Source organism: Ambystoma mexicanum, chromosome 1q, assembly GCF_040938575.1.
Source record: "Ambystoma mexicanum isolate Mex_15411 chromosome 1q, UKY_AmexF1_1, whole genome shotgun sequence".
In the NCBI taxonomy this organism is placed as follows: domain Eukaryota; kingdom Metazoa; phylum Chordata; class Amphibia; order Caudata; family Ambystomatidae; genus Ambystoma; species Ambystoma mexicanum.
In genome coordinates, this window is record NC_090922.1 from 500,741,030 (window position 1) to 500,757,746 (window position 16,717).

The following is a 16,717-nucleotide window of genomic DNA, read 5'->3' on the forward strand; positions in this document are numbered from 1 at the left end:
GCTCAGAATGAATGAACGTTTGTACCAAGAGTGCATTGCATGCTCAGAATGAATGAACGTTGTGTGTACCAAGAGTGCATTGCATGCTCAGAATGAATGAACGTTGTGTGTACCAAGAGTGCATTGCATGCTCAGAATGAATGAACGTTGTGTGTACCAAGAGTGCATTGCATGCTCAGAATGAATGAACGTTTGTACCAAGAGTGCATTGCATGCTCAGAATGAATGAACGTTTGTACCAAGAGTGCATTGCATGCTCAGAATGAATGAACGTTTGTACCAAGAGTGCATTGCATGCTCAGAATGAGAATGAACATTGTGTGTACCAAGAGTGCATTGCATGCTCAGAAAGAATGAACGTTTGAATTACTAACACATACATGGGTGACCATTCTTATGTTCCCAAAAGATACTTTGAAATGATGTGTATGCCCTGCATATAGGGTGCTTGCTGCTTTTCATACAAACTTAGTTCTGCCCCCAGTCCCGTCCTCACCACTGAATCCCCCTGACCCACAGGGAAAGGGTTCCACAGTAAAATGTGTCAATTTCCAGCACTAAACATTACACATATACAGTAAATGAAACCGCCAGTCACAGCTTTTCCTGAACACTCACATGTTAAAAACCAACAAATGACAGAATACCGATATTTAAAGCAAAACGGTTCCCTCTGGTGGCCAAATGGAACATAGCAGATAAGCTACCCTAGCTGAACATATGGCCACATACTTCTCCGTCTGCAAATTTCCCTAGTGCAACATCTGTGCTACGTGCAGTGCGTGAAGTGCGAGGAGTAATCGGGCTGTGGGGGCTGTAAAAAGGGTGTATGGCACGAAGCGGTGGGAGCAGAAAGCATAGACCAGGGCCAACTGCCCCAAACAAAACCCAACTTTCTTTTTTGGGTGAGGGGTTGGGGCAAACAATCCACACCACTTGGAAACAAATATTTGTGTAGTGAATACATTACAATAAATAAAAGATTTTCGCTATACACAAGGCATAACTGTTGTCTTTTTCAATGCTACACTATGGTATAGCAAACACAAATGAACTTTCAATGCGGCGCCTGCGGCCATATCATACTAAGTGCAATTTTAAATGCTCTGCTGATAATATAAGAGACACCCGTGTCCCTCCTCAAAAGGCAAAGCCCAAGAAACAGATCAGAAGCAGCTCTCGGATCCCTGTCCGGGAACAGCTGATCACCTGTGCCCCAGTTAGCTGACCCCACCAGTAGCCGCCCTGGCTACTGGTGGGGCCACTCTGCGGGTTGGGATTCTGACGCGCCTCTGTGAGTTTGCGCCATTCATGACTGATGCAGGTGAGGGAGTGGTTCCCGGCAGAGCCCTGGCGCAGGAGCAGTTTTTGGAGACTGCCTGTGCTCGGCCCAGGACAGCCACGGCACACAAAGTCCTGTATGCAAACATAAAGGGGGAAACCTAGCAATTGCCTTCCAGGTGCAAGGCCTGGAGGAGGAAGAGCTACGCAACACCCGGACAGGCGTGCTAGATGCATACACAGGCCTGCTGTGGGTGGGGGCTGAAGGAGCCCACTGCCCTGACCTGCAAGATCGGTCTTAAGTAGGGGGAGCTCTGCACTCTGAGGCTTTGGCCTTGCGGGTCACTAAACACGGGGACGGCCCTGCTGACAAATAAACGAAGCCGAGTGGCTGGAAGCAGGCACAAGAGATGCCCCACCACAACACACCGTTGGCATGGAGAGAAATGGGCCGGTCAGCAGGTCGCAGGTGGGCAGAGTCCCCCCGTCTCCTCGGCAGGCTATTCGTCCTCTGCACAGCCATGGAACCCTGCAACAAGAAGATAAGAGAGAGAGGTGCAAGGTCAAGAGGCAATGCCAATACACTAAACACAAGGAGCATTCAATCACTTGGGCAAGGCTGGCACAACCTGTAGGATGCAAAGGCACAACACACCGAAATAGCTAAACCTATCAGTTTGTCTGAGGTGAAAAAATGTTGTACTTAATATTCTGCTATTTTCTAGCATAATCGCACACAGCGGTGTTCTGAGGTAGAAAGGCTGCCCATAAAATGCCACTCTCTCAAAGATTCTGACAACTTTCTTTTTTTTTTTTTTTTAAATGGACCGAATGATAAAATAGCCTCAGCTAAACCAACAGCATTTGAAAAAAAATAAAGAATTTCATCAAAAAATCTTGAACAAGTAATGGAAGCCCTCCCAAACCTCTGACAAATTCCATAAGCAAAACGTTATTTTTAAAAATGTTAAACGACTCTAAGGGGTTGGTGGCACTGTTGTGTTGCCCATTATTGGAGGCCCTAGGCTGGTGGCGGTCAAACGTTTGCGAGTGGCAACTAGCCCTGTAAAGGGGCTTCGCGGGAGAGGAGGCTGGGGAGGAAGGGCTGTGGGGGGTTGGGATGGGTAGGAAAAAAAAAATCACTTGCAATAAATAACTACCTTCAATTTGAATACCTAGCGTGCGTGAGGACATGGCAGAAGCTGCGCAGGAAAGCAATTGGGCTACATCTACCATCCCTCAACCCACATAACCACACTTCTACTAATTCCAGTGCTCCCCAGGCGGGGCACAATATGCTTCCCCCTCCCCTCCCTTTCAAGCCAGGTATGGGTTCCAACTTTTGATTTTCGCTAAGGGGGAAAAAAATGCCCAACCCAAGAGAAATTATGCCATACCCATCCCCAGATCGATACCCATCCCCAGATCCAAACACATTTTTCAGCAGGAATTGGAACAAAGCCATAGGCTGTACAGGAAGGTCTTCACATACATCACCTGGTTCTGGAAGCATCAATAGAAGAGCACAACCTCTATTAGCACTCTGAGTGGGAGCCGGCCAAGCAAGAGGTTAGACATCCGGGCTGATTCTCCCGATCTAGCGCGTGCTGTAAGCTGCCTCATCGCCAACTCCCCATCCCGCCATCTTCCCCCACTGCTGCCGCAGTCAATTTTGACCCTCACATCCCAACCTCAACTTCACCGTTTGTTGCTGCTCGTACAGCTTCGCTCCTTGCTCTGTCTGCCATGAAAAGGGAAGAGGGGCTCCGTACAGAGCCTCGCCTTCCTCAACCATAGTGGTTATCTTTGCACAGTATTTTCATTCAATGAACGGGGCGCTGCACGTGTAGTATTCTTTGAATGAAAATACTTTTTATTTTTTTATACACCCCGGCTTACCGCTTGGGAAACCCGGGGTGCTATTAATGTTAGTAACCCATTCCACGTGCTATACCAGGACAAAGTGGGTAACAGCATGGTGCCCTCTAAATGCCCTAGCTTCACTCGGGCCTTTAATTCGGTCTGCCGACCCCTTTACCCCCCACGACCGTCTTCCGGTATAGCCCATGGAAACGGGTTACTAATGCTATATTATAGCCCTCTCCCTTCACTAACCTACCAAACCATCTTTCTTTCAGATCCACGTGAGCACCAGGAGACCATGAAACTTAACATAACATAACATCTCAGCAACAGTCACCTATTCCACTGAGGTGTCTTTGCAACTTCACCTTTAGTATCCCCCGCTTCCCCTTACTACTTCTGTGCCTGCGAAGCAGCTTTGACCCCTCCACCCAGCATCAAGTCTCGGATAGTCCCTGGAGGCGGCCTTCCGACTAAAGTGAGAAGCACTTGCTCATTCTGCAAGATGCTGATCAACACTTTGCCAAGCCTGAGCCCAGCAGAAGAGGAGCCACAAGCTCTGCCTCGCTAAGCGATTTAGATTACCACGGTACTCAATCCGTTCTGTGCCCCTCCCCCCCTCTTTATTGTTCGCCAAAAGGCAAATACTACACAGGGGTAACATTATACTCCTGACCCTGTTGTTCAAGGGGAAAGGGGGCAACCGCACCCCACATTCTGAAGGTTATGAATAGAGTACCATTAGTGGGCAATAATACAGAGTTTAGAAGGGGTCCAGCTACATGAAGCACTATACAAATCATGGAATTAGAATTATTTGATGCAAGTACAATGCCTACATATTGAAATGCCTAGAAAATTGCGATTGCTGCTGTTCTCTAATGGCAAAACCTGACTTTTTGTGAGAATACCAGGCGATGAGGCGAGTCCCTTACTGTAGGATTATAATGCCTGCATAGGTGGTATGTTCACAGATCCTGGCAAAACCAATCAAATGATGGTGAATTGCAGAGCCAGGCAAAACATGAATGTCATTACAATACCTACAGTTGCAAGGAAGAAAAGATTTTTGCTAGTCACGTGTCATTTATTTTTTCTACCATTCCACATACAATTTGTTCACAGAAAAACAGACACACGCACGCAGGAAGTAATCCCCTGCACAATACCCTCAGTCTTCAAACTTCAATTTTTCCACCTCCTGGCTCCTTTGCTAAAACTTAAAGGGCAGCAACAAACCTAATGCGTACCAATCTTGCTCCCCCCGCCCCCACTTATAACTTGGTTGACTCCCATTAAAGAGCATAGTTTGGCAAGGGCACTCTTAGGTCATCCAAGCACGTGTGTCCAGTCTTGGGCTTTCTTGTAACAGACCAATGAATTCTGAGAAGTGGTGTATTTTGTCTCAAATTGATTAACATGCCAGAAAATATATTTGTTCCAAAGAATCCCCTCCCCCCCAGTGGTGTTCAGACAACATGGAGTCACTCAATTGATTTCCCTTAAACAAGAAAAAGGGACAAGTCACCTGATTAAGAGACAAATAAATGCCCATTCTTCAGGTTATGCCTTTCTTTGGCCATTTACTTTGGTCTCCCACTCCTGCCCCAACAACCATCTACTTCAAGGCCCTCTGGCCCTTTTGGTTAAGCCAGCAAAACGAAAGGAAGAAGTCCTTTTAGTCGACCATAAACCCCCAACCCTCCATCCGGCCACGCTAATGCTATGACTACAGGCATTGGGAGGTGGGAGTCTTCTCAAAAACCACTCAGCAGAGCGCAAAGCCATTGGCTGCATTGGGGAGGTAGCTAGATATGGGCAGAGCAGGCTGTTGTCCGTTGCCTCTGTCCGTGAAGTGCTAAAATGTGAAGGCTCTCTGCTCTCCTGGGGGTGGGAGGGGGATTTAACAAGCTGCCTGCGGAACCTCTTGCCCCCAGCTCTGCCCCAGACTGTCGCCCGGTTGGTCCGTCCCTAGAAACAGGTCTGCATGGAATGTTCTGAATCAGTCATATCCAGTTTGAAGCAAGTCTGAGGTAGGTGGTGTTCCCCCCTACATATGGGAAATTGCCTAGCAGTTCTGGCTGGACCGCTTTCATTGGTGGCACGCCAAGACAGAGCTCCCCATCCGTAGTGGCAAAGCCAGGCTAAGAAAATACAAAATAAATGCTATGGCACGGGAAGGTTGTCTAGAGCAAAGCCAGTTGAGTATTTAAAAACCTTTCATGCATCATTTGCTTGGTTTTAAATTCTAGGTCCAGCATGAACATTAATGTATCCTTACATAGCTCTTAAATGCCTACTTCCTACATAAAAAAAGGACCCCATTTGTGTAAATTGTCTAAATACAGCAGGCACACAGCCAATGTGCCAGCACAAACACCATCTGTACACGCATATACATAATAGCTTCAGGAGAACATTCTTTTCCAAGTCAATTATCAACATCAGAAACGGGACACCTTCAGGAAAACAGGAAAAAAAAATCGTTCTCGCCATTGTATGTAGAGCTCAACGGAGCTCTGCCATGTGTAGTCCATCAGATGCGGAGACAGACGTTGCTCTTCCAGTCTTGCTTTACAAACTAAAAGCTCAGGCATTCTGTGCTGGTTCTTTACAGTATGGACTATCCAGCCATCCCATTTCTCTGTACTGGAAAATCAGCAACCATGGGACACTGGAACAGCACGCCGAGCTGGTGGACTTAGCTGTACGATTCACAGGTGGATTAGGTCACTAAATTCCACCCCTCTCTTTGTGGGGCCTTCAATGAGCCCCACTATGAGGAAGGCCTCCAGAGGTTAAAGTCTTAGGCCATCTTCATAAAATAAAAAATAAAAAAGTCTACTGTGGGCAATCTGTAAAAAGCGCCATGGACACCCCAATACAAACACCACCGCTCATTTTTGGATGGACATTTTTGGAGCTGGGAGCACTGGTGTAAAGGGGGCCGCTGCGGTGCAGCGGGGGCCCAATGCAGCCCATGCCCAGTGGGGGGGGCCTCAGCAGGGCTTGCAGGGGGCCCCCCCACGTTTTGTGTTACGCCACTGGCTGGGAGCCATTTAGCTCCTGCTTGCAACTTAAAGCATCCTGGTTAGATTGACACCACAAACTACCAGTAGTTGCTTTTGACTGCCTAGGGCAACTAATGCTGTACAATCCTACCTATTTCACAATACCGTGTGCCTGAGCATTAGGACACATCTGGGAGACACGTGAAGCATGATGGGTCATTTATAAAGGACACAAAGCTTTAGTTTGCATCTCATGTGCAAACTCCATGTGAGGCAAGCTATGTACTAGCTCCTCGTTCTCCAGCGGTAGCTCCTGCTTACAGAACACTTCATTATTGCAGGCATTATCGTTGGCAATAAGTCAGTGAGAAAGATCAGCAAGCCAAGTATGGGCATTTATTATTTATTCATATTTGTTGAGCGCAAAACAGCCCGTAGGCATCGTGGCGCTAGTTACAGGCAATGAGGAAAGCTTAGTTACAGTATATGATATGATATATGGCATTTATAACGCGCCTATACACAAGTGTTTCAAGGCGCGACAAGGCAAGGGAGGGGAGGGGGAACAAGGGAAGACAGACAACGATCTTACTAGGCCAAGTGTCATTCAGATCGCGCAAGTGCGTGGGAGGGGGGGGGGAAGGGAAAAGTGCAAGGGGGAGGGGAGAGGGGAAGTGCATTACATAGGATAGTAGAACAACAAGATAGTAACGGCCAGAAGGCGCTAAGTGCAGGGTAAGTGCAGATAAGTGCTGGTAGGGGACTGTAGGGCTACAGAAAACAGTCCCCAGGTACAAGGGTTGCCAGGGAGGCAGTGCAGGTGTGCAGCTGGCGGGGCCTGGGCCCGAGAACAGAAGGGTGGCCAGGTAACCAGTGCAGTATCAGCCAGGAATTCAGCAGGGGAGAGGGGGAGAGAAAGCAGAAGCAAAGGGGAAGGTTTTGAGGTGCTTCCGGAACCGGAGATGGTCCTCTTCAAGTTTGAGGGAGGCAGGAAGGCTGTTCCAGAGGGAGGCCCCTGCCGACGACAGATCTACCACCCACTCGTTGCTTGGAGAAGCGACTGACCCTGAGGGAGTTGGAGGTGGATGAGCGAAGAGCTCGAGAAGGAAGATATTTAGGAAGACAGAGTTGAAGATATTTCGGCCCCAGGCCCCAGAAGGCCTTGTGGACAATGCAGAGGGTTTTGAACTTAATCCTCGCAGCCACTGGGAGCCAGTGCAGAGAATTCAGTCCTGGAGAGATACGATCCCTGGGCTTGTGGCCAAGGACAAGTCTCGCAGTCCTGTTTTGGATAAGTTGTAGAGGGCGGAGAGTAGAGGCAGGCAGTTTTAGATAGAGGCTGTTACAGTAGTCCATCTTAGAGAGAACCAGGGCTCTGGAGACAGTGAGCTTCTGGGGGGAAGGAGAGGAAAGGGAGAATACCTCTGAGGAGGTGCAGCTGGTAGTGTGACTTCTTAGAGACGTCAGAGACGTGAGGCACAAACACAATTTACACAGATTGCAGAGTACAATGAGTTGGGTGGAGAGGAGAGGGAGAGGACGTTAGTGGGAATGGGTTAGGGTGGAGTGTTGGTTGAAGTGTGAAGTTTATAGGTTTCTCCGAAAGGCATGGAGTGAGGTTCAGCTCTCAAAGAAGTGGGGAGCAAGTGCCATAGCTTAGGAGCCAAGTATGGGAAACCTAGCCCTCCTCCTTTGGTCATGTTGATGTGTGGGATAGGGAGTTGATTAGTGTAGCATGTTCCGATGGGTCTGGCTGAGGTGGATCTGTATAGTTTCTGGTATGAGGGTGCCGTGAGGTTGATGCCCTTGTGAGCTGTAGTGAGGATTTTAAATCTGATGCAGTCCTCGACTGGGAGCCAGTGAGCTGCCCGTCTGGCTTGAGATGTGCTCTCGTCTAGGAATGCTTAGTGCTGCTCTTAAAGCATTGTTTTGAAAGACGTGGAGTTTGCTGAGGTTCTTTATAGAAGTCCCTGCTAGGAGAGCATTGCAGTAATCTAATTTCACACCTATGGTGGCTCTTGCTATTGAGCGGCGGTTGGACTAAGTTAGGAAGGGTTTTATGTCATTGATGAGTTTAATGCTTAGGGCTGAGGCCGAGGAAATGGCATTGACTTGCTTATCCATGGACAGCGTAGCGTCTATGTGCACCCCTAGTGTTTCGGATATTATGGAATTGTCTATGTTAAAGTCAGAGTAGAGGTTGTCTAGCTTGGATAGGGTGGATTGGATTTTTGCCCGAGGATAAGGATCTCCATCTTATCTCCATTAAGACGGAGGCCATTTTCAGCCATCCAGGCTTGAATGGTGGCGTAGATTTGCTGTAGTGCTGCTGCATCATATGAGCCTGTTAGAGGTAGGAGTACTTGGGTATCGTCTGCATAGTTGGTATATGCAATCCCAAGAGCATTAAGTTTATCAAAAAGGGGCTTAGTGAAGAGATTGTATAGCGTGGGGGCAGTGCATGAACCTTGTGGGACACCGCAGTGGATGGTGGTAGGTGCTGCATTTGCTATGCTTGAGAAAACTTTCATAGCTCTGCATTCTAGGAAGGAGGAGATCCAGGAAGTTGCTTGATTGGAGAATTGTGCTGCTTGCGTTTAGGTGGGTGGTGAGAGTTTTGTGGTCTACCAGGTCGAAGGCAGCCCAGAGGTCTAAGAGGAGGAGGTGGGCAGGATTGCCTTTATCCACGATTTCAGTGATTTAATTTTTTAGGTCTAATAAGGCAGTTTCTGTGCTATGCCCTTTGCAGAACCCCGATTGTCTTTTTCCCAGAATAGAATTAGTCTCCAGATGTAGTTGAATCTGGCTGCGAGCCATTTTGTCCAGTATTTTTAATAGAAATGGGGCAGTAGTAATGGGCCGGTAGTTGTTAGGTTGGAGAGAGGGTTTTTTCAGGAGGGGACACACCCATGGCTCTTTGAGACTGGCAGGGACTAAGCCTGTCTTGAATGAGGAGTTGATAAAAGCTGTGACGAGCGGGGCAAGGTCCTTAACACAATCTTTTATGATTTTATGGGGGCAACTGTCTCCCTTGCATGTGGAAGGTTTGAGGTGTTTGAGAAGGTCTATGACTTCAGGTTCAGTAATGTTCTTGAAAGAGAATTTGGGGAGCTGGTGTTCTTTGTGATCGGGCAATGAAGGAGGTGGTCTGTTCTGGCTTATTAAGGCTTTACGATGAGGCTGGATTTGGTTTTGGAGGAGGTTCATTTTGTTCAGCATCGCAGCTTGAATACCTGCGCACCAAGCTTCGTCCTTGATGATTTCAGCAGTGCTGGTTGGAGTTGTGGCGAGTTCCTTAAATATGGTGAATAGTTCTAGTTGGTGAGTTAGCATTTGCTAATTGGATGCGTTCGATTTGGCAGTGAAGATGGCCTGTTTATACTGCTGGCCAGCTGATTTGAAGTTATCTTTGTAGGAGTCACTAGGCTTAGATTGCCACATTTTTTGCATCTGTCGTTTGTTTGATCGCATGGTTTGAAGCTCATCTGTGAGCCATGAGATTAGAGTGAAAGGACGTTTTTTCTTTCTTACATTCTAGTGCTGCTATAGCGTTTACTGCATTAGCGAGGGTGTCCCTGAAGACATCAGCTAGGATCGTGGGGTCTTGTGAGAAGGGTGGTGATAAGCAGCAGATGTTGAGATAGGGTCGGATGTTCTCTGCGGTAAGCCTCTTGGAGCTTTTAGCTAGTGTGGGGGGGCAGGCGTGGTGATTTTGGTGTAAGGGGTAATAGGGATAGTGAATTGAATGCCATTGTGGTCTGTCCATGGGTAGGCGAAGTTGGAAGTAATGGTGGAGTTACAGTTGTGGTCAGTGATCCGGTCAAGGATGCGACCTTTAGAGTGGGTGGGACTTTGAACTTTTTGAGTGAAACCCAAGTCTGCAAGGTCTTTGGCCAGGGCAGTTGCGACTTTGTCATTAGGGTCATTAAATCCTAAGTTTAGGTATCCTAGAAGTAGGATTTTTTTTTTAAATTATTATTTTTTTTTAAGATAGTCATTCATTAAGTGGATGCGTCGTCCCTGGAAGTCTACCGAGAGTCCTGGAGGTCGATATAATAGGTGGATATCGATTGTGTTATTGGACGATAGCAATAGTTTTACCGATAGGATATCTACGTTGCCCTCCCATATGTGAGGGATTGGCCTGATGGATAGGGTTTCTTTGTAGAAAAATTTTGGAGGTCCTGTCCTGTCTGAGGATGGTGTACCCTGATGGTACAGCTAGGGTGATGGAAGGGCCAGAGGCTTCATGCAGCCAAGTTTATGAAACCTACAACTTCTAGGTCTTGACTAAGTAAGAGGTCATTTATTTCCAGTGCATGGCCGGGAAGGGAACGAATATTAAGCAGAGTGCATTTGAGGTCTGGAAGTTGGAGTGGTTTTGTTTGGCCGGCTTTAGGGTAGCACGGGGGGGGGGGGGGATTGATGGGAGCGGGAACGCTGTCAGTAGGATGTGTGCATCTTTCTTTGGGTGTGGTTAGGCTAGTGATGTGACAGGGGTGGTTGATGATAGTGCGGTTTCCGTGCATTATTGAAGTCCGTTAGTGCATAGGGCAGGGCACAGGGGTAGGTAAGGGAGAGATGCAGGAGGGCAACTGGGAGTGAGATTGACCATTGATCGGGGAAGTAAGGCAACGTGCTAGATGTTCGAGTACCTTAGTGTAGTCTTGTAGGTCGGCACGTTGGGATTGGCAGTGTGGCGAACGGCACGAGACAGTGAGATAGTACTTTGATGAAGTGTAGCACCCAGAGTGGACGTGAGGAAGATGTAGAGCCAAGGCAGTAAGTGTGTTGAGTCTTACCTAATAGGTGGCACTTTGGACAAGCACAGTTTCTGGCCCACGGCCTGCACGGCCAGTCAGGCTCAGCCAGGCAGAGCCTTTTCCGTTTGCCTTTCTCGGGGGCCGGCTCTCGCCTGCCGGTACCCTGTGATTGGCTAAAAAGCCTCGAGCGGCCAAATACATTACTCAATGCTACTAAGGTGTAAAAAGCAAGTTGAAATTGCGGCGGCAGCCATCCTACAGCGGCGAATCCTCATGGTCAATGGATGCCGCAGTAGTAAACATTGGGATAGCGAGGGTGAGCCCTCGTTTGAATAAGATACTTGTGAAGTTAAATGTCAACAATGGGAGCGGGGCACAGCTGATGCAGTTACGACTACAGATCTGGAATTGCCCCGTGTCTAAGATCGGATGTTAATGCCTCCAGGCTTACCTTGGGCACAGCAGTGCCTGAGGGAATGGTGGACTGCTCCTGCAGCCATGGGGGGAGAGGGAGCTCCTGCTCCAACATCAGGATGTTTATGTTTTACAGCATTAGTGATCTGTGTGGATTCTGCAGCCACAAGTTTCAATCCCAGCAGGCCCGACTCAGTCATTATCACTGCCAAGGACAATACATTGGGAGAGGGTGCTAGAGAGCCGACCAAGATGGCCGCATCTCTGTGAGCTCCAGCGCGGCACCGAATGAATCCTGTAAAATATGCTTGATTCTGTGGGACTACCACATCTTTCCTAAAATATTTCACTCACTAGAGGTGAAATAGCTGCAAGCACGGAGAAAAAACTGACCGAGAGGCCCTGGGTGCCGAGAACGACCGCCGCAGTGAATGAGGCCCAGTCATCCGACGAGACATCTGGCAGTCCCCTCGCGGTTTGGCGTGGCACGGGTGGCCCGATCTCTGAACAATGCACCGACCCCAGAGCAAACAAACAGCGGAGCTGTGCCTGGCAGCTGGGTTTTCCCCCAGCACGAACGAGGCTGAACGCGCCAGTGCCGTGGGGGAGTGGGTGCCGCGGCGGAGCGGAGGTGCCCTGCGATGGACGGGGCTCGTGGGGCCCATTGACAAGCCCGCTCTAGACCGACGCCTCCAGAGCCCATGGCCCAGGAGTCACTCGAAACCCAGGCGGGCCCAGCAGAGTGGGAGACGCGGCAGAGGCACATTGCATCGGGCACGGCTTGCGGGCCCCACAGACGGACCGGCACCTCCGGAGCCTGCGGTCCAGGAACCACTCGAAACCCAGGAAGGCCCAGCAGAGAGGGTGACACGTCGGAAGCGCCCTGCATCGGGCGGAGCTTGTGGGCCCCACGCACGGACCGGGTCGAGACCCCCATTGCAGGACAATCTCAGCCGTCAGGATCCAGGTACCGCGCATACAAAATAGCAAATCAATAAGCCAGTCAAGCGCGCAACATCCTGAATCCGCAAAGTCCTTAGCTCACATGCACCTGCCCAGCGAACATTAAACCAACACTTTCTTAACCGCCATCATCAGCAGGACCATCTCCCGCAATACTCTAACAGTGAATAGACCCCCCCTCTTCTAGCGCTCAACACCACAACCAACAAGAGCCCCCATGCTGTAAGAATACCTTTCAGAAGGCGATACAAGAGACAAGCACAGAAAGGCTCCTAATTCACTGGTGCAAAACACTGCAGGACTGCCGACGCCAACAGACAACGCTGAAAAACACCACGAAACAAGGAAAGATCAGCTATCACCAAACCCAATAGTACACACCAAGATAGCCATTCATACTCGAAGACTTGGCAACCGGCGAGAGAAGCACCAACCCTTGCTTACACTAAAAAGACTAGCTAACTCACGAGGCCAGCCACCCCCGTAAAAAAGAAAATGGGGAAAATGGATAGATCTCAGAGGAAGCTGAATTTCGAGGCGGGTTCAGTCCCTAAAACCCCCAGATTGACCAGCGACCAGGATCCATCAGTAAGCGACAAACCAGGAAGAAGACAGATCCCACTACACGGGCATTAGAGAGCTCCTTCTCAACCTAAAAACCGGGACAGGAAACTTCAACAAAATGGACGGCCTCTCCTCCAAAGTCGACCAGCTCCAACATAGGCTGGTTAACCATACTGAGCGCCTACAAGAAGTAAAACAACGCCTATCTAGTCTAGATGACGGAGCAACGAGCATGCTGGCCAGAGCGGCAACGCTAGAAACACAAATGAAATCGGCTAACGCTCGGAATGAGGATTTAGAGGGTCGATCAAGGAGAAACAATATTAGGATTGTTGGAGTAAGAGAACACCAACCGCACGCAAAAATGGAAGAGTACGTTGAAAAAATGTGTATCAAAATTTTTGGATCTGAAGCCTTCTCGCACCTGTTCGTAATAGAGAGCTCACAGGATTCCAACAACAAAACCCATTCCTGGAGCCCCGGCCCGGCCAATTATTGCAAAGTTGCTCAATTACCGTGACCTCGACACAATACTTCGGCTCGCTAGAGAAAAGGGGAACCTGCAGCATGATGGAGATCCGATTCATTTCTACCCAAACTTCTCGCCCATGGTACAGGCCCAAAGAAGATCCTTTACAGGCATCAAACAAAGGCTCAGAGACAATCAAATAACATATTCAATGCTCTTCCCAGCACGGCTAAGGCTACAACACAATGGGAGACTCCAATTATTCCAAACACCCGAAGAAGCCAATTCATACCTCGACCAAGCTGGATGCAGCATATCGGCTAACCAAGCACACCCCCCGAGAGACAGAGCCCAGAGAAGTTCACCATAGATGACCGGCTGAAAATTTAAAGCCTCAAGATCCGATGGTAACTCAACGGAACACACAAACAGAATTTAAGACCGCGGGCCACGCACCCTGGGAAGCTCCCAGGGCCCCTTGCACAGCAAAGTTAACACTCACCAGTTAAGGTTAATGGGAGGGGGAAATAAGAAACGACCAAGTTGGGGTTGGTTGTGTGTTGGCAGGGAATCAGTTGTTTGTTGTTAAACGTCAAGCCAAGAAAAGTCCACCACCTCCCACAGGTGCCGGCCGTGAACTAACCGGCCTGCACACAACCCCACCCCGCGCCTCCTCGTGAAACCCTCAGCTCAGAGATCTGGCACACATCCCGAGGTTAAGAATGGGAAAGTTTGCCTCAAACCCAGCAAACATAATCACAACGAAAGCAAGTTCAAATAGCCAGGTGGAATATCAAAGGCGGTAATCAACCAGCCAAAGTACGGCAGATAATACCTACGTCGCCACAAAATCGACATAGCCCTCATTCAAGAAACGCACCTGCAACCCACCTCTGAAAATCGCTGAGCCAAAGACTAGGGGATGCCATAGATACTTTGCATCCTTCTCCTCTTACGCCAGAGGGGTAGTGATCCTAAACAGTAAAACTACACACTTCAAACTTATCTCAACCCAGAGAGATAGAAGGTAGATCCTTACTAGTGCATGGAATGGTCAACGGAACAGAAATTCTCCTGGTGAACTCATAAGGACCCAATGTCGATGGCACCAATAATTTCTACTGGGTAACCACTCATCCAGAAACAGGACGACGACCCATAATTATATGGTGAGGTGACCTTAATACCTCTCATGACCCTAACAAAGATAAAATGCACAATAACAGGCTTCCCTGCTCCAAAGCTAGCCAGCAAATCAATGAAATATGCAGAGCACACCACCTCATGGACATATGGAGGGAAAAACATCAATACCCCAGGATTATACCTTTTATTCCTCAGTCCATAAATCAAGCTTGAGACTTGATCATCTCCTGGTGTCAGATGAAGCTCGCTCACAGTGGAGAGACTGCCAAATTCTTCCCAGATCCCTCTCTGACCACTCGGTTGTGACCCTGGAATACATTCCAACCCGAATAACTAATGCCAGACCACAATGGAAATTTAAGCCTAGAGCTTTGCAGGATCAAGTTTTCGCAGACGAACTCTTGAAAGAACTAACATCCTTCATAGAGACCAATCAAGGATCGGTATCCTCAGCAGGAACACTTTGGGAAACCCTAAAGTGCTACATTAGAGGGATCTGCTTAAGTAAGGACAATGGTATTCTCAAGCTAATACGGAGGGAACTAGACTCAAGTGAATCTCGTCTCAGAGACCTTGAGCAGTCACTCACACTCATGGACGACCCCCAAACACACGCAAAAGTAAAAGAAGAACTGGAAACGTTCAGGGCCGCCGCTGAGAGGGAAATCAAATTCCTGGTTAATAACCACACAATCCGACAATATGGAGAGTGGCAAAAGCCTGGAACACTCTTAGGCTTATATCCGCAGACAGAAAGCCCACAACTGTCGAGTCGATCAAGGACCACATTGACAGACCTGTCTATGAGACCAAAGACATTGTTGAAACATTTCAGCAATATTACCAATAATTGTATAACACACTTTACAGCTGATCCTCTGTAACTGAAGCATTACCTAGACTCAATTGAACTGTACTGGGTGGATGCAGGACTCAGGGAACCACTTAACGCACCCTACCCTTGAAGAAATCCTAGAAGTGATCAAAGAACTCCCGACGACAAAAGCACCAGGCCCAGACGGGCTAACAGGAGAATTCTATAAATACTTCGCAAATTTCCTCGCCCCAATACTACTACAAGTATCTGACGAAGCTCTAGAAAAAGAACAGCTGCCACACACACTGTATATGGCCAACATAATTCTCCTCCACAAACTGGATAAAGCCAAGGACGAGTGTGCATCATATAGACCAATATCACTAATAAACCTCGACAACAAAATTCTGGCCAAAATATTAACCAAACGACTAATCCCGCTAATGCCCGCCTTAGTCCTGGCAGACCAGGCAGGGTTCATCCTAGGAATAAGGAGAATGTTTGGAGTAATTAAAGCCCTCGACCTGGAACAGCAGGCTGCCGCAATACTACTAGATGCAGAAAAGGCATTCAACTCCGTCGAATGGTCCTTCCGATATGCAATCCTAGAATGCATGGGCCTTGGCAAAAGATTCTTAAAACTGGTCTCCACCCTGTACAAATCACCCACATCTAACATTATTCTAGAAGCCAACCATACGAGCATACACCTGCGCTGAGGAACGCGGAAAGTATTCCCACTATCCGCCCTGCTGTTCGCCTTGGTGATGGAACCTCTTGCTTCAGACCTCAGATTACACCATATCCACCGAGGCCTAACCTTCGGCCCCCACAAATTGATCATATCGCTCTACGCCGATGATGTGGCACTCTTTTTCCATGATCCCAGCAAAAACCTAAACCCAGTGATCTGCGCGGTACAACATTTTTAGCCCCGAGTCGTGTCCAAATTTAACAACTGCAAATCAATAATATTTCCCCTAACCGCCTCAACCAAAGAACTTGACGATGACTTTGGCTTCTGATGGCAGCACACGAAGGTCAGGTACCTGGGCATCTTTATGTCAAGATCCAGCGGGGACATCCTACGCGACAACTACGAAAAAGTCATAGACACTACAAAACAAAATCAACAGATGGAAATCACTCCCACTCACACTCTGGGAGAGGGTATCACTAGTTAAGATGGTCATCCTGCTCAAGCTGCTCTTCCCAAACATTCCACTGATTCTAACGCAAAGATTCCTGCGGCGCATCAGGAGCATGATCCTTGACCTAATCTGGGCAGGAAGGTGGCAAAGGTAGCCTACAACATCCTAACCCTTCCGGTGAGACGGGGGAGGCCTAGCACTACCAGACATGGAACACTATTAATGGGCAGCCCAGGCTCAATTTCTCAGCCACTGGTACACCAAGGACTTTGTCG

General features: G+C 48.5%; 1 protein-coding gene across 7 annotated transcripts in view; it reads right to left on the reverse strand.

The window, feature by feature from the left end:
• The window catches only part of PHLDB3 (pleckstrin homology like domain family B member 3), a 248,793-nt gene that overhangs the window by 25,395 nt on the left and 206,681 nt on the right, over positions 1–16,717 (reverse strand). For all 7 annotated transcript variants that reach the window (XM_069640851.1, XM_069640849.1, XM_069640850.1 and 4 more), the window contains one exon: positions 1,711–1,810. In XM_069640851.1, the coding sequence (XP_069496952.1) occupies positions 1,711–1,810 (100 nt within the window). The remainder of the gene's footprint in view (positions 1–1,710; positions 1,811–16,717) is intronic.